Source organism: Coturnix japonica, chromosome 1 (assembly GCF_054131305.1).
Source record: "Coturnix japonica strain WE chromosome 1, WE-NBRP24, whole genome shotgun sequence".
NCBI classification, from domain to species: Eukaryota; Metazoa; Chordata; class Aves; order Galliformes; family Phasianidae; genus Coturnix; species Coturnix japonica.
Window position 1 is genome coordinate 100919329 of NC_140663.1, and position 18374 is coordinate 100937702.

At 39.9% G+C, this 18374-nt stretch overlaps 1 protein-coding gene across 6 annotated transcripts in view; it reads left to right on the forward strand.

The window, feature by feature from the left end:
* AGPAT3 (1-acylglycerol-3-phosphate O-acyltransferase 3) overlaps nucleotides 1–15510 on the forward strand; it is an 85467-nt gene extending 69957 nt beyond the window's left edge. For all 6 annotated transcript variants that reach the window (XM_085530073.1, XM_015883787.3, XM_015883777.3 and 3 more), the window contains 7 exons: nucleotides 4250–4419; nucleotides 4595–4756; nucleotides 7155–7308; nucleotides 8211–8313; nucleotides 9766–9841; nucleotides 11726–11924; nucleotides 12404–15510. In XM_085530073.1, coding sequence (XP_085386199.1) covers nucleotides 4250–4419; nucleotides 4595–4756; nucleotides 7155–7308; nucleotides 8211–8313; nucleotides 9766–9841; nucleotides 11726–11924; nucleotides 12404–12492 — 953 coding nt within the window. In that variant the 3' untranslated portion in view covers nucleotides 12493–15510. The remainder of the gene's footprint in view (nucleotides 1–4249; nucleotides 4420–4594; nucleotides 4757–7154; nucleotides 7309–8210; nucleotides 8314–9765; nucleotides 9842–11725; nucleotides 11925–12403) is intronic.
* The last annotated feature ends 2864 nt before the right edge of the window (nucleotides 15511–18374 follow it).

The window sequence follows — 18374 nt, forward strand, 5'->3', positions numbered from 1 at the left end:
GTTTTTTGTTTCTTTTTGTTAACTGAAGAAAAAAATACCTACCTATATGCACACACTCACAAGAGAGCTGCTATATTGGAAGTAGACTCTTTGAGAGTAGTTCAGAGCCACTGTATTTTCTGAAATGTTGGGCAAATGTACAGAAGTCAAGTCACTGAGACATACTGTCCCTCTGTTTTATAAAAGGAGTAGGAAGTAAAGCTCCTTACCACCCCATACCCTACCTTGCTGGGTAGGAAACTGCTGATCAGTAACATCTTCACCCTGCTTTGGAGCCTCTGCTAAGCAGTGTGAGTAAGTGGAATTCACAGAGACTGCTTCAGGTGTTTAGTATAGGCACCATGCTGACCTCTTGTTCAGGAGCTCAAATTGGCTGTGTAGTCTGCAAAGACAGATGTCATCTAGAATAAATGCCTTTATAGCTGGACTGTGTGACAGCTTCAGAATTCTCTCACACCCCACAGTATGTGTCAATGACACTTGTGTCTCTTGTGAACAGTTTTCTTCCTCTGCCTCTGGGAGAGCTTTACACAGTGAGTTCAGCTGCTTTACTTTCCTCTTTCAAGACTCTGCAAAACTTCCCCCCTTCAGATGGTTTCATTTGCCATCATACGGTTTAACAGGAAATTAGATTTCTGAAGTGAACATTCTGAAGGCTCCTTAGTTCAAATGTCACCTCCTATTTCAGTAGTGAATCATCTAATTTATTTCTGTTCTCCATCTCCTCCCAATCTGTGCGACCACTCACCTTAGTGCTCAGCATCCAGCTCCTGCTTTGGGTAAATGAATCACCTGAACAAGTACTCAAATTGCCACTGATCAGTCCACTGACAGGCACCCACATTGCTTAAGTCATCAGTGTGAAGTACTACCAACAAAAACTATCCAAAATATCAAGTTTGGATGTGTTTTAGGATGATTGTCCTTATCCTGTGTTTTTTGTCCCACCTACTCAGAATATTGTCTTAGAGGCACACGAGAAAGGAAATTATTGTCCAAAATGATTTGGAGAAGATAGATAAATGCATTGCATCTAAGATAACCGCTCACGTATAGCCTGTTGTAAATTAAATGAGTGAGAAATTAAGCTGTGAAAATGAATGTAAATATTACATGGGATTGTACAGTGCTGATGGCCTGTAGTGGAAGAGCCAGAGAAATAGGCACTGTGGTTGTGATTTATAATGTAAACATAGACGTGGTGCAGAGATGGGGGGCAGCAAGAGTCAGCTGACCTAAAGCATTGCTTTCCCACATCTGTATGTAATTGTATGCTGGGGTGGATTGCCAGCGTTCAGAGCTGCTGTTCGCAATCAGGGATGGCTCAGAAATGCATTCATTTATGGTACAGTTCAGATAACTCCTTCATTAACGAGGTGGCATTCCCTCCTCCCTGTCCTTCCTGCCAGCACCTTCCTGGAATAACTTGGTGCTGGAGATTTCTGTCAGACTCTGGGCTGAAAGTAAACACGTCACTGCATATTTAATTCATGAAGGGTAGTCTGTATCCCAAGTTTTCCCATGTCAGCTCTCTTCTGATGACTTATGCTCTTGGATAGCAGTGTGTTTAGTTTAGTCCAATGCCAAAGCCAGACTCAAATTTTAGTACTTTAAGCTGCCTCTTGTTTATTTTTTTATTTATCAAATGGTTTGTGAGGTCATAAACCCACTTGCTTTGGTGTTTTGGATTCCACACCGCAGGAAGGATTTTTGTTGTAATAAAATATTAGTTCTCAGTGGCAGCTACATGGAGTATCCCAAACATTGCAAGTTGTACATTCTCTTGGTTTAGAAATACAGGCCTGCTGTAGCACTGACAGGATCAGTACACACAAAATAGCTGTAACCCACACACCAAAAGAAAAAGGAAATGAACCCACTCCTTGTTATAATTGCTTCATTTATCAGTACACTTGTAAAGGACAATCTGTTTCCTCATATGAATTCTCTGGCTCATCAACCCTCCTCTTTCAGTATGAAATCTGGCAAATCTAAGCAAAGCTTCCTCCACTATTTTGGAATCCATAGTACAAGGAACACTTCTGCAGACTCTGCAGACTTTTTACTTGATGTTGAGAAAGAAATGGACCCATTTTATTTCTGTTAAGAAGATGTAGTGAATGTAGCAGTTACTAGAGCTGTTCACAAGGAAATATCGCTTGGAGCATTACACTACATTTGGTACCACTACTCCAGTCTCCCAAACACCAACATGAAAGAACATAGTTCTAAGCTGACGACATTCTGCTTGCATGTAGCAGGCAGGGAAATGATTTTAAACTGGCAGAGGATAGATTTAGAATACATATTAGGAAGAAATTCTTTACTATAAGGGTGGTGAGACACTGGAACAGGTTGCCCAGTGTGGCTGTATATTTCCCCTCCCTGGAAGCACTCAAGGCCAGGCTGGATGGGGCTTTGAGTAACCTGGTCTAGAGGGAGATGTCCTTGCCTATAGCAAGGGGTTGGAACTGGGTGATCTTAAATATCCCTTCCAATCCAAACCATTCTATGATTCTTACACTGAGCCAGAATAATCAGAACAAGAAAGAAAAGCGATAACATCTTTCCCAAAGGAGACAAAGCTGTAAAAAAATGATGAAAAACTCTAGTTTTTATGAAGTTTTCTTTTCTCTGCTGCAATTCCAATCAGCCAGGGTCGAACTTTCTCAGTGAACAAATTGCATACATTTGTCAGGCCTCCAAATGAGGGAGTCTTGAAAATTATACTGGAGAACAGCCTGGCAGATAAGCTACAGGAGCTATGTGTCTTCAGCAGATTAGGGTGGTTTTCCCTTACTATTCACCCAAGTACTGCGTTTGCTTTCTCTGTGATGTGATGCAAAATTGGATTTACTCCTATTTGGCAGCAAAGACAGAACAGTGTGAATTGTGATCCCACTGACCAGAAGCCTTCATGCAGAAAGGCACTGCTCCATTTTGCAGAACCAAGGCTTCCTGGCAGAAGATTGAAATGTGGTGTGGCAGAATCTGATGCAGAGAACTGAAAGGACTCCTCCTAGTTTCGACCTTGCATATTTCTAATGGTAGCATCAGAAGAGCTGGAGTTTTTAACTGCCATAGTTGCGCAAACAAAGTTTGATTGCATCTATAACTTATTGGAATGAGAAAATACCAATAACTACAGTTTGCATGAAAGCAAATCTTCCTGCTGGGAAAATGAACTATTCTCATACTTTTTATAGTTGTCCCATGATGCCAGCAATGCTTTCCATCTGCCTTGTTGTACTGAAAAGAGATTAATAGTCAAACCATAGTAACTACGCTAAATGTGTGCTGAATTTAAATGGAATAGAATCATAGAATCACTCAGGTTGGAAAAAACCTTAAAGATCATTGAGTCCAACAACAACCTAACCATAGTACCCTAACTAACAACCCTCCACTAAATCATGTCCCTGAGCACCACATCCAAATGGTTTTTAAACACATCCAGGAAGGTCTTTTAAGATGAAAAGGAAGGAAGCTGAATATAAGAAGAGTGGATAATGAAGGAAATGTACAGAGTGGAGGAAGAGATACACTGGAATACTGACAGTTGGGAGAAGATGGAGGGGAAAGGGCTTGATCATTCTTTTGCTGTACACAAAATCAGCAGTTTACCATTCCTGGCTTTGTGCAAGCATTTTGATAAACTAGCTTGAATCTCTGTTGCTTCTGACTCTGTCGGTGACCATAATATTGAATGTTAAGAATCCTGTGTTCTAATATTAAAAATCTCTTGCAGAAGATCTATGTACCATATCCCTTTAAAAGCTCTTCATAGGTCTGTTTATCTCCATAAACTTTGTTTCATATTGAGTAAAAGCATTAGGCTGCATCTATGCATAATTTGTGTTCCACCTGGGAGAATGTGTACTCATTTAGTGGAGCAATCAGCAGCTCAGCTGTCTGTTTTCAGGTATAAAGTTTCTGATATTTTTTCTAGTGATCAGAAAATTTCACACTCGTACTACAATGTCTAAACTTGCCACTGTTAAAAAGATGTTAAAGTATCTATATTGCATATATCCAGTTCTCTAAATACTGCTTAAGGATAGTGTTTTAATTAGGTCTATAGACTTGCAATCTCTCATTTAATCTCGTCTGGGTTGAACTGAGAAGATGACAAGTCTTGTCAGGAGTCAGAAAAGACCAGGCACCGCATGGGGCTGCTGTTGAAACACTGAATGTTTTCTGTAAGCAAGCATCAGCCTTAACTCATCTCTCTCTTCTTCATGTTCCTCAGAGTTAGTAATGCTGCTGGAATGGTGGTCGGGCACAGAGTGCACCTTGTTCTCCGACGAGGCTACAGTGAATACCTTTGGGAAAGAGCATGTCATCATCATCTTGAATCACAACTTTGAAATTGACTTCTTGTGTGGCTGGACTATGACGGAGCGCTTTGGAGTGCTGGGGGTATGTGCCATAAGCTTTCTCTTCATCTGGAGGACTAAGAGGTCTGTCTTAAACCCATGCAGATTCTCAGATAAAACCCCATCAGCTTTTATCACCTTTTTATAACCTTAATGCTTTCGCTTCACACACATCAGCCAATGACATTTTTGGCTTGTTGTTTTTGTCTTTCTCCAAGAGTTCCAAAGTTCTTGCTAAGAAAGAGCTATTGTATGTGCCCCTAATTGGCTGGACGTGGTACTTCCTTGAGATTGTTTTCTGCAAAAGGAAATGGGAAGAAGACAGAGATACAGTAATTGAGGGATTAAAACGTTTGGCTGACTATCCTGAATACATGTGGGTAAGTGTCAGTTTCCTCCTCTGGTACTGACTGCTGGAAGTGAAACAGTGAAATTGTGCTCTTGCAGTGCAATACCTTATATATCAGGAGAAGGTTTGCTCCCTACTTTATTTACATGCTATCATGGCAAACATGCTCTGTTTCAGGGCATCTTTTGGTATGTGCATGTAAAGTGTTGCTCTGTTTGCCTGTTCTTAATGATAGGCATTTGGAAAGCACTTCAGAAGCTTGCGTAGATGATTTACGGGCTTGAAGATAATTTATAAAATCAAACTTGTGCAATGCTTAGGATAATTTCATTTATACTTTCTCATCCTTTTAATTAACAGCCAGTATTTGACAGGTAAATCTGCATAACATTAGGTTACATTTTCTGTGGTAGGATAAAAGAACACAAACAAAGTCTCTTCTGGAAAAGGGGATGCGTGTGGGTGGATGGGTGCACACACCATAGGTTTTAATAGGAAGTTCATGCGTTGGTATGTCCTTTGGTCTATAAAATCATGCTCCCTTAAAGTCTATATGAGAACTCACATAACTGCAAAAGCAATTGTAAACTTACTGTATTTCCTTCTTATTTTGACATTATTTGGAGCCAAGGGTAAACGCGTACATTTCATTATGTGCAATGTTGTTAGACTTTGCTATGGAATAGTCAACCTATTAAATTTCTTTTATCTTTGAATGAAAATATTGAAGTAAATGTAGTGTTTTGATTTTCTAGCAGTACATTAAAAGTGTGGTTATTTGGCTCATAAAACATTTTAAGAGGTTTTATACACAGTTTAACTGAATTTTGATGCCATTCAACACAGCTTGTTAAAATGAATGTTGAAATAGTAGTGCTTACCTTGTTCATAGTGAGTGCATCGTTCAGGATTTTCTATCATTACAAAACTACAAGATTCAGAAAAAGAGGATTCTGGCCAATGTATTTTCAAGCACTGAATAACTAGAATACATCAGTATGAACAAGATTGAATACATCCTTCTGATTACTGTTTAAAAATAAAAGAAGGAAAAACATACCCTTTAAAAATCATCAAGTCTGTATGATAGTTGCAAATCCATATATTGTAATGATTCTGTATTGAGATCCAAGTACTGGTCTCTGGAGAAAACAACTTAAAAAATATAAATGCAAAATATAGATAGCATTGATTACTTAAATCAAGACTTCCTGCGTGGTAATTTAAATCATGATTAAAATTGACTTGAACAAATCAATTCCCTATTTATTTATTTATTTATTTGCATTCCAAGTGTTGTAATTAGCACTGTCTGTACAGCCTTCCTTCATTAGGTCTTTTTCACAGTGCAGTCTGTGCCTTGCTCATGTACTTGGTTCAAAAGGGTCGCTTCTCCATTGAGTTACAAGAAGATGAGAGTTTGGTATAGGGGAAAGAGAACTTGAATTCAAGACCCGAAGCTCAGTGTGCAGTATTAGCCTCTATACCTTCAGCTGTCCTCAGCACCTGCCTGTGGTTGATCTTGTTTTCATAATGGGTCCTCAAGGGCCCAATAAAGGTGGCAGGACCAGCTCCAATGCTGTCACACACTCAGGCACTTCCAACTACTTTGTGCATGGCTTTGTAGTTTTAACACTCGTTTAACTTACCTTTTATGATGGACATTATTTGCGTATACTACAGAGGAAGAGTGGAGCAGCTGCAGCTCTAACAAACTGCAGGTATATAGTGACTCATTCAACAAGTCTTTCTTTTGAACTGTGGTGTTACAGCATTACATGGAACTGCTGTGAGAAAGAGTAGTAGCAACTTTTGCTTTCCCCCTGTGCCTGTTGTACCTGTGGTGCAAAGATTTGTGTGTTTCAGTTTTGCACCATTTCAAAGGTAAAATCGAAGTGTGATGGGAATTATGTCCACCTTTCAGAATGACCAGGGCTAAAAAGATCTTCACCCCAAGGTGCTCAGACGGGCTTTGTTTGTTGGTTCTTGGCTTGGCTTTGCTCTATTTCTGGTTTCTCTCTTAAGTAGAGCAGTCGTAACGTAGAGGCTGGAAAAGGACAGATAGATAGTTTTGTGCTGCCTGAAGTCAGTATGGGAGGATCTTACAGTCAGATTAATGCTTTACATGATGAACAAGGTAAAGGTTTTAGGAAAACACATCAATTTTATGAACACAACTGGTACGAGTAATAAAAAATAATAATTGGAAAAGCTTTCAGACAAACAAACAGGTCTGTCCTCAGATGAGTAGTTTTGCTCATACAGTACAAATTGTAAATGAGCAAGGTAATGATTAATATGCTTTTTCTTGAAGTGTTTATGTACACACGCACAGATATATGCTTATGTTACAAAAAATGCTGGTGTTCTGCTTGGTTTCTTGTGATCACAAGACATCCTTGTTCTCACCTTTTGTCTTGATATACTAGTTTCTCCTGTATTGTGAAGGAACTCGTTTTACAGAGACAAAGCATCGTATCAGTATGGAGGTAGCTGAATCCAAGGGGCTGCCCAAACTGAAGTACCACCTGTTGCCCAGAACCAAAGGTTTCACCACTGCTGTCCAGTGTCTCAGGGGAACAGGTACTGGCAAGCTGTTTTTTCTTCATGTTAACTGTAATGCGTAGCACAGCGTATTCCATTCATTGTGTTAAATACAGTTAGCGAGTTGGCAGTAATAAACATTCACTGTGTCAATTATTCTTTTTAATATTTATTTATTTATTTATTTATTTATTTAATGGCCTGGGTTGATAAGGACCACAATGATCATCCAGTTTCAACCCGCCTGCTATCTATGTACAGGGTATACCAGACCAGGCTGCCCAGGGCCACATCCAGCCTAGCCTTGAATGCCTCCAGGGATGAGGCATCCACAACCTCCTTAGGCAACCTGTTTCAGTGTGACATCACTCTCTGTGTGAAAAATTTCCTCCTAATATCTAAGCCAAACCTCCCCGTCTCAGTTTAAAACCATTCACCCTTGTCCTGTCATTATCCACCCTTGTAAACAGCCGTTCCCCTTCCTGTTTAAATGTTCCCTTCTAGTACTGGAAGGTCACAATGAGGTCTCCCCAGAGCCTTCTCTTTTCCAAGCTAAACAAGCCCAGTTCCCTCAACCTTTCCTCACAGGAGAGGTGCTCCAGCCCTCTGATCATCTTAGTGACCCTCCTCTGGACCTGCTCCAAGAGCTCCACATTATTTCTGTACTGGGGGGCCCAGTATTAAAAAAACAGTCTTCTTATGTATGCCATTGTTGCTTAGTTCACCAAGTCAGGTTGTGTTTTGGTAGCACATGTGAAACATAGTTTATAACATCAGGTGGCTGAAATAGATAAATACAACATGTAAGCACAAAGTGGTGAAGGACTCTGCCATATGGCATCATTAATGCAGGGGCCCTGGTGCTGTTTAATGCAAGGGCGCTGGTAACGTGTTTGCTAGAATCGCTGATGTAACAGCTATTTCTTTCTTCTTTACAACAGTTTCAGCAGTATATGATGTAACACTAAATTTCAGAGGAAACAAGAACCCATCTTTATTAGGAATTCTCTATGGAAAGAAATATGAAGCAGATATGTGTGTAAGGTGAGTATCTCATGATGGAGGTGATCTTAAGATGCGTGCTTTGTGTATTTCCAAAGTGTATGCAGATGTTGGAGGGAAATGTCCTTTGCTGCAGTTCTCTTTTCTCTGTAAGCCACTCCTGCTTCTGTTTGCTTTCATATTTGAGAATTGTGCCCTGATTTTTGCCCAGCAAGTCACAGCACATTGGATGGGCTTTTTAAGGCTGGATATGACAGCACTGTCAGTACAGCTGGGATTTCCCCAAGGCTTTTGCAGTGAGGGTGCATACATACCGCCTTCGTTTTTCTGCTGGGAGCAGAAAGGCAACTAATTCCTCTGTTCCCTTTCCAGTCTACTGTAAGTGTGCACATAGTATGAATAGCCTGTCCAAAGCTAGTAGTTTCTTATAGTAAGTGGTGTAAAGCTCCTTACTGTGCCAGTTTCTCTCCTTCTGTCACATGGTTTGACTAGCAGATTAGAAGTTAAATAATGCTGAATTTCAAACATCGTATGAATTGAGGTTATACATTCCTCACATTCTTCATTACTTTTTTGCCTGAAAGATTGACTGTTAACACCTAACACCACAGCATATACTTCACACATGCACACATACATGTCCTTTCTCTTTCTTGCTTTCTTCTGTCTCCTTCTTCTTTCAAGGCCTCCTTGTGATCATAGAAGCTACCAACACTTTCCTGTTGTTTTTCTTCCTTTCCCTTTTATGTCTGCAGCAGACATGGCTTAGATAGAGAAAGGAAGCATGTAAATTCTTGTTCTTCACATATACATATGCAGATACCTGTGCAAAGGTAAGGAGCTTAGTTCTGTAGGTGATCCAGTCTTTGTCCTGATGGACTTCAGAGCTAAACAGGTAAATGTTATTGCTGTGAGTACCCTCTAGTGGCAGCATCAACACAGCAACAATTGTAGCAAAGAGCTTTCAGCAAATGACTTTTCACCGAGCTTTTATTGAGCGTTACTTATATTAATTGAGCATCTCCTCCTGTTAGAGCTATTAAAAGGAAATCTTCAAACCCTAGTTTTCAGTTTGTTTATGGGATACGGAAATTATCAGAAATGTGTTAGCGTATCTTCCCTCTGTTACTGCAGGCTCAAAGGCTTTACATCGAGCTGTGGAAACACATTCCCCTGGTTGAACAGCAGCAAATAAATTTTATGTGCTATCACTGAGTCTGGAGCTCTCCCAGAAATAACACTTGTGTTCTTACTGCCCTGCTGTAAGATGTTTTCTTATAAAATCCAAGTTTTTAGGTGGCAAATCAGCAGTAATTTAGGTCTCAAATCATCTGCACTAAAGAAAGAACTGTGCCATCAGTTACACTGTTACATCTAGGCTGTCTTTTATTGAATGGGAGATCTTCTCTAATAGAGGTCTGAAGTCAAACACCTGTATTTTCTCTTAATTCTTTTGTTGTTGTTGTTTATTCCTTCATTGCTCTACTAAACCAGGAGATTTCCTCTGGAAGATATCCCTCAAGATGAAAAGGAAGCTGCAAACTGGCTTCATAAGCTTTACCAAGAAAAGGTAAATAGCTTTCCTTTCTTTTCTTTTGCTTTCAGAATTTTCAGGGGTAGAATATTAAAGAACTGAGAAATTCTACCAGACAGAGAGAAGAGATGGAAATATGTTTAATTTGGTAGCTATTCCTCAGAATATTGAATGGAGCAGTGTAGGTGTGCTGTTAATAGAGCCCTTTAGCCACCCCTCTGCAGCCACTGAGTAGGTCTCAAATTGTTGGGAAGCACAATGGGCTTCATAGATGCTGAGTTGCAGAAGACTAATAGCAGTCAACCATCCTTTTACGTTCTTCAGCTCTTGGGTCTCTGTCACACATTTCTAAAAGCTCCATATTCCCTGTGGATGCTCTTATGAACTCAAGAAGAGTGGTAACTGTGCCACAGGCAGCCAGTCCAGGCTCTCAGAAACACTTTGCTTTTATATTTCTTCCACACTTTTATTCTCTGTCTCCTTGCAATACCTCTGAAGTGGTGTGTGGCACTGTACAGATAGTCCCTGGGATCTCTTTCCAGGGACAGACGTCACAAATGGCTGGAGTGCCATCAGAGGGCTCAAAGCTTTTTCTCATTTCTTATCTTTTTTCCCCATTAGATAGTTTATTTCATGACCACAGATCGAACAGGAGATAGGAAAGAACTGTAATCTACATTGCCCAGCCCTAATTGGTGGGTTGTTGAACCTGATACATATATTTTGATTGTGGTATTACTCCTCTCTCGGGGGCTGTGGGGAATGGGAAGCACAGAAATAATAACTGTCTTTGCTTTTCTTCCACTGTGTTAGCCTACACTGCAGCATTTCCAAGCTTACACTTAGCCTGTAGGTCTGTAGGAAGGCAGCAAATTCTAAGGGTCTGGAATACTCTTAGGTATGAGAATTCCTGCTGAAATTGCCTGGTTTGGGGAGAACTTCATGAGGTATTTTACAGGGCCTTTCTTTCTCTGTGTCTTCGTTAAACAACCAGTAGCAGGGCAAAGAGATGCAGCACAGAGCATCCATTCTGCTTGGCTCCGTTCTTCGGACAGAATGCTCTGCTTTGCTTGCAAATTGAGGGCTTGGTGTTCCTTGCTGATGTTTGCTGTTCCTCCATTAAACTTGAGAGATGTGAGAGATGTTGTCAGGGGAGGTATAATTTATATATGTGGGTATTTCATATATTGATCTTATGCTTGTAGCAGTATGTTGTAACTGGAATCCTTAAAATGCTCTTCCTGTACAATAGATAAGGCCTCAAAAGGCTGTGCTATTGGCAAAGAACAGCTTGAACATCTCAGCCCTTCATAAGAGAAGCTAAAAGGAAAACAGCTTAAGCAGGGGAAAAAGTAAGAAATAGCCTAACTTGAACCATCCTTGGTAGTGACTTGGATGTCTTAGAAAGCATTCTTACAAACCCAGAGAAGAATAACTCTTGCATTTATGTTTAGTACAGTGCAGTCTTTGCTGGTCAGTTTGTGATCTTTTTCGCTGTATACACAGCATTGCTGGGCTGTGATTTGCTCAAATCACTCTGACCTTTCTGGAATTAAAAACAGGAAGAAAAAGCATCCAGCTAAGAGGCCAGTACTGTTTGAACCGTTGTCTCATACTGCCCTAAACTTCTATCAGATTAAGAGAGCAGATGAAGTTATTTGGTGATGGAAAGGCCAATGCCGTTTCACTTTCTGATCATGACCAACATAGCCTTCAAAGGGCTTATGTAGTAGTAGCTCTGGCAGTCAACTGAAATGCCCAAACAGCAAAAATGCCGCAACAGCAGATGGAAATGGATGCCATGTACACTCTTGACAAGTATGTACTGCAGAGGATGTCCTTGATGTTGTCCAAGACTTGTCTTGGATTGCTTAATGTAAACATATGGTTATGTTTTCAACCACCTTCTCTTTCTTGCAGGATGCTCTGCAAGAAATGTACAACCAAGAAGGCACGTTTCCTGGCCAGCAGTTCAAACCACCTAGGAGACCATGGACTCTCCTAAACTTCCTCTTCTGGGCCACAGTTCTTCTCTCCCCTCTCTTCACATTTGGCTTTGGAGTTTTTGCAAGTGGATCACCTCTCCTTATCCTTGCGTTCCTGGGATTTGTCGGAGCAGGTAATAAAAGCAGAGAAGGTGCTAAGCCCAGTGACGTGTAATAGGAGCCATTAGTTCTGTGCATTATGATTATGAATGGGACTCACAGAAGAGCAAATTATGTAGTCTTTTATCTTGTATAGTATTTTTATTATTTGAAAATCATGAATCCAGGCAGACTTGCCTTCATATCTTAAGCACTATCTATAACAATCGATAGCAAGGGAGTCTTATACTCCATGCTTGAAGGAGAAAATAGTCAGACTGCACATATTGTTTATCATTTTGGAGGAAAAAAAGGAAAACTCAGACAAAAACAGGTGGTCTACATGCAACTTCATACAGTGCACAGTTGAAAAGCAGCGTTTTGTAGTATCTACTGACTTTAGGCTTGGAATAACTCATGTTTGTATGTTTGTTCTGCTTCTGTGCTTAATGTAATCTCCAGAATCCTTGAGCTGGCTTTAATATACATCCCATTTCTCTGTTATGTTTTAAAGCTTCCTTTGGAGTTCGTAGACTGATAGGAGTAACTGAAATAGAAAAAGGCTCCAGCTATGGCAACCAAGAATTCAAGAAAAAGGAATAACTGACAGCTGCAGTTGGGCACGTATAACCAGACTATGGTATCCGATTAACTTCAGTTAAAAAAAAAAAACAACAAAAAACACCACAAAAACAATAAACATTTAGAAACTATCTTTTTCTTAATAACTGATGACTAATATTAATGAATAAAACTTGAGCCAAGAATGAAGAATCTGGAGGAATCACCTGAAGAGAATGCATCGACTTTCTGCCTGTTTAAGGATTACTGTAGTCAAACTGTGGGAGAAAATCAGGGTGGGGGGAGGAAGAACCTAAATTTTCTTGCTTTGTTGGGGTTTTGGGGGTAGGGGGAGAAAAAGATGTCATTGAATATGGGCTGTGTGCATCTTCAGATGACTGAATACACTGGTTTCTGTCAAGAGCACTACATTCACTTTTACAAGAGGAGCTGCAGAACGTTTCCTCTTGCTAAAGCCAACAGCATTTGTTGATTTTCAACTTTTTTAATTAACGATCCAGGAAAAAAAAACAATCATCCTTGAGTTAATTGACATGTTCACCGGGTTAGTCATTTTGGAAAGGTTGTGTTGTCATGGCTACAGATTAAATCCTATTTGTACGTTACACTGATACTTCTTATTTTTCAGGCAACTTCTTAAAACTTCTGTAATGTTAGAGAATTGGTAGCGGAGTTTGGAAGTGTTGCATTACTGATCGGTACATACCATAGAACAGATCCACTGGTATTTAACTGGTATAGATTTCCCATCATAGCTCCTGCCAACTGCTCAAGGCTGTTTAATCACCAGATATTACTTCAGTCTTGAGTGTGATTTGCCCTGTTTCACAACGTACACACATGTAATTTTGAACTTGCTCGAGTTCGGTTTGTTTTCTGAATTTGGACGATGGGATTTGGAGTTGTGCAAAGAAGAAAACTTGTCCAGTTGTCCTGATGTTTTCTCCCTCTGTTTCTGTTGATGTATGTCATCACTTAAGTCCAGTTCAATCAATGTCTCTTAGTAAAAAGGGAGATAACAGCAGAAATGAGCACCATAGTTTTCATAGTGCTGTCCTTTACAAGAATTCTCAAAGGAAAAGTCTGTAGCAGTCAGATTGCAAATACTGGCATCTCTTGAACTTCTAATGGGAGTTGATACAGATGAAAGCGAGATCCTACTCATGTGTAGAGCATGCTGCACTTTCTACTTGGTTGTGCTATAGATATTAATGTGAAGAATATTACAAGGTGACTTGTTGCTGTTAAGCATTAGAATGACTATGGGGTCTCTTCAGGGATATTCAATGCCTTTAGTTTTGCTCATTGACCTTTAGATTTTTCCACAGAAAATAGAGATCAGAATCATGGCTGTTCCTGTCTTCTCCCCTTCTCCCTTCCCCCCCTAAATGCACAGTCTAAGATTACTGCAGTTTATTGCTGTCTGCAAAACTACAGAACAATTTACAGATAGATGGGAGTTACCTATACATGTAAATCTGATGGCCAAAATGTGCATTTAGCTACAGTGGGAAATGGGTTGCAGATCCATAGCTGAGGGCAGAAGCTGACCCTTGAGGTCTGTCAGTTTAACCCAGCTGCCACTAGAATATTTATCTCACTTCTGTAAACAGAGGATCTTATCAGAGCACTGATAGTTATTTTTCATCTTTGCCCTAGTAACAAAGATAAAAGAGTAATAATTTACCTTCTTTTCATATTTGTTCTGTTGGATTGTAGCCTTTTCTCCTACATGTTTCTCTGTTTTCAAAAACTACAAGAGAAATTTTGTAACTTGGAAGAATATTTTACTGTAGGTCATCAATCACTGTTGTCGTGCACTTGATTTTTACGAGTGATTTTTCCAACAAAAGGATTTGAAGGATGACCTGTGTTGTCTGTCTCTGCTTAGACTTATCCTCACTGAATCAATGTACCCGCAGCCTCAGCATTAGTACATTATCTTCCAACCCCAAAAAATCTTCCCTAAGATAAAGGATAAGCAACTGTTGTTAGTGAAATTTGGAATACTCTTTAGGAATTGAGAACAGATCCTAGCCATGACTCTGTTCTCCTTACTGAATGCTTTTGTACTTAAAGATGGTTAGGATTGCAAATGCTGATAAAGATAACACTCTGATTTTTCACTTTTTTAAGCAGAAGACTAAAACCAGCGGGCTTTTCTTTCTTTTCTTTCCCCTTCCCTTTTCTTTTCCCATAAGTAATTCATTAATGGATATTTTGGGTATAATTCTTGTTTCTTAGAGAGGTGTTACAAATGCTGTATACTTGCTTCCTGAAGATGATAGTGAGTGTAAGTAGACTGTACTGGCAAAGCGAGGCTTGCAAAGCAGGCTGATCACTGTTTTATACTTACATTTTAAGCAGTATATTAATGGGGCATGACAAGATTTTCACAAAATAAATCCCTTCTTAATGTTGAGAAGAGGGGAAGTGTTTAAAGGAGAAAGGAATTAATAGCCTTTCTCTTTATGGGATACTCTTCTCCTCTCAGTGCATGCAACTTCCTACTAGGAATCATGGGACTAATGCATGTACATCAAGGGGAGAATAACCCATATTTCTTATTTCCTTTTAACTTATTGGTCATGCTTTCTTTTTGAAAATATGGTACATGCATCATCATTTAATTAATTTGCTCTTCTAAGGAAACATATCAGTAACCATTTGGAAAACTGAAATATACAGCAGTGCACAAAACAGTACAAAACCAACACAAAGCTCTTCATTTTGAATTTTGCCTCTTAAAATAGGGGTTTTTATATACACGCACGCACACATACGCAGTATGTATAAATTAAAATAACTTGAAATAGCTAAAGTTAATGTCACTGACAAAGATTAGCAAGTGGCTTGGGTTGGAAAAGTGAGCGTAGATTTTATATCTTACACAATTTTCTTCTGGTTTAATAGAACGTAGCTTGTATATTTGACTACCAAGCCCTCTAAGAGCAATAATAAACAAAAATATATCATGTTTTTTGTCTTTTGCTTTCCAACATGCTGTATAAGTTTAATAAACATAAAGCTATAGGAGCATTTTCTCTCTCCACCTTTCAAAACATTCATTTATTGTTTGATTAGATTAGATACCATGTCTTTCAGTATGGACTTGCAAGCTGACTCATGGAGTTCAGCATTGCCTCTGAAGATGACTGAAATGGGCCATGGCAGCACTGAGCGTTGTAACGAAGAACAACAATATCGCTCTCAAAGTGGGATTTGCAGTTCCAAGATGGCATCATGTTGACCTATGTCTGAGAAGCTGGGGGGAGAGCTCTGAGAATGCTGGCGTGGTAACGTCTTTCAGTGAGGAAGGCACAAACAGCTGATGCTGAAGAAGGACCGGTTGTGATATGTTCGGATAACTGGTATCCAGACATCTTGGCTCTACAGGGATTACAGTTCTCTGTTGCTCATTGTGGGCTGAATGTGCTCTTGCAATTGACTTAGTGTTACTGAGCAAAATATTTGTCTCTGGTACGAACAGCACTGGCAACGTTCCTTTGTTCTGCTTTAACATATCTTGAAGGGCTCTATACTTAATTGCTGACCAATGAATATGACACTACCTTGTCCTAATTGCCTAGTATTCACAGAAAAAAAAAAAAAAGTGAATGTGTCTGCTCACTTCCATGTGATACCTACCACTTGTCACCACCTACTGATGTCTGCATATTTGCTTGTCTGTATTTTCCACAGATGATTCCTTTACAACCTGGCTGCAACTTGGAGAGTTTTCCAGTTTGAACAGTCCTACTGTAATCACCTCGCATAGCTGGGTCTTTGTCTTCCTGCATTTTGTCACTGGTTGATGTGCCCAGTAGGTCTGAAAGTTGTGTTTAAGTCTACTGAAAATGCAACTTTGCTGGTTCTGAGCAAAACATTGTTAGGGACTGTAAATCCTTCCCAGGCCTGCCTCATGTAGGCACTCATTAGCTCTACAGATCTCTATTGGCATTGATGAAACCAGTAAAAGGGAAGCTGGCACAAGCTCTTCAATAATAGTTGGAGTAACAAGCAAATGGGGATCAATGTACAGCTGACAATTGCTAAAGGAAATACTTGTTCTTAGGACTACCCCCAGAATCTGTATTTGCTTTGTGTGCATTTTGATTACAGAAATGTAAGGATGGAAGCTTTTTGAAATGCTGGGTTCACACTGTAGAGAGTGTTTCAGATTGAAGATGGTCAACAGCTCTGTTTTGGAATCCTGGAGAAGTATATTAGGTGACCGTAAGGCCAACATTGGACAGACTTTGCCCTACTGCGTTTCATTGGGATGCCACAGATGCAAGTGAAAAATCCATTTCCAGTTTCTTTGAACATTGGATGCATGGGAATAGTTCATATCATCTCCTGGATGTCCACACACTTACGTCACTCGGTATGAAGTTTGTTGTGTACAGCAGTCCCAGCTGCACAATCCTGGCTTAAGTCTGTGAAGCGAAGTCCATCCTCTTCATGGTAATGCTGGATTTGAACTTTAACACAGTTTATCACAGCTGCTCATTTCCCTATTTCTGAACATTTTGATCCGTGATGGGCTGCTCCAGAGCTGTCAGTTCTGAATGAGTGTGATGCAGGGATTGGAAGCAGCTAACAGTAGTGCTGAGCTGCAGTATGCACAGCTGAACAGAGGGGCATGCACAGATGCAGCTAAATTCCTGCCCCCAAGAAATAGAAAGGTTGCCAGGAGTTCTGTAAGGCAGAGATAAGCACATATGTGGGCAGCAAATTCTGATCCATAACATGAAAGTGAAACCTCTCTGTGACAACTTACACGGTAACCCTCACTTATTCCCACATGACTGAAGTCAGAACTGGTCTTCGCAAGACCATCTCCTCATTACAGATGGCAACTTTTGTTTTGTCATGCTTCCCCCCATTTATTCTGAAGGCTAGTTTATCTGTTCGTCTCAGATAATCTCTGCACCAAGATACTTGCTGATGTTTTTAACTGCTATGATTTTGAGGGAAAACTCTGGAAGCTTGTTTTACCAGTTCTGCCTCAAATTGCTAGCCACCAGAAAATGACATGGAAATAATTGGAGTCGCCATCCCTGGCAGTGTGCAAGAGTCATCTGGATGAGGAGCTACGAGAGATGGTTTAGTGGTTTGTGGTAGCAATGGTAATGGGAGAATGGTTGGACTACATGATCTTGTAGATCCTTTCCAACCTTGTAATTCTATGATTCTGTGATTCTATGATTCTACTTCACACTTTGGGGTTGGGAAGACATTGGGTTGGCATCCATAAGCCTAATGTGTCACGTTTCCTTTTACCCTTGGCCTCTCTAGGTTTTCAGAGAACTACCTGGATTTCTTTAAATGTACCCCCATGGCTAGAAGCTACTCTGCAGTTTTTGACACTCAGAAGAAGGTTCATTTGTTTGTTTTCAGTTTTGAGAGTACCTGATTGTAGCTGATTATCTATTTCTTCAATGCTTTACAAACTCCATTAGCAAGAGAAGCATTCTATCTTTTTTAAAGAGGAAATGTATTTTAAAAATAGAAGCTTTAACAGAAACTGGAACGTAATGATAGTTTTCAAATCTAAATTGAAAGTATTCTTTAGTATGGGAGCTGCTAGAACCGATTTTCAGTCTTACACGAGGTTTTGGGTCGTATTTTTGTTCTTAACCAAGGTATAAAACATATTTAGATTCATCACCATCTAATTTGGGAAGGGCGGCAGAGTGGGCAGCACAAGCTAATGAGGAATGCAAATTCTCCCCAAGGCATCGGATAGACCTCCTTTATTATGTGCATTTGCATCTGTGCACAGAGCCAAGCTGTACCCGTTTGCATTATTTTGCTTCAGCTTTGTCAGAAATATACGCTGTGACAATGGAATGCTGCTTGCCTGAAAGCCAGCAAGCTGTGTAAATTGGCATGTTACT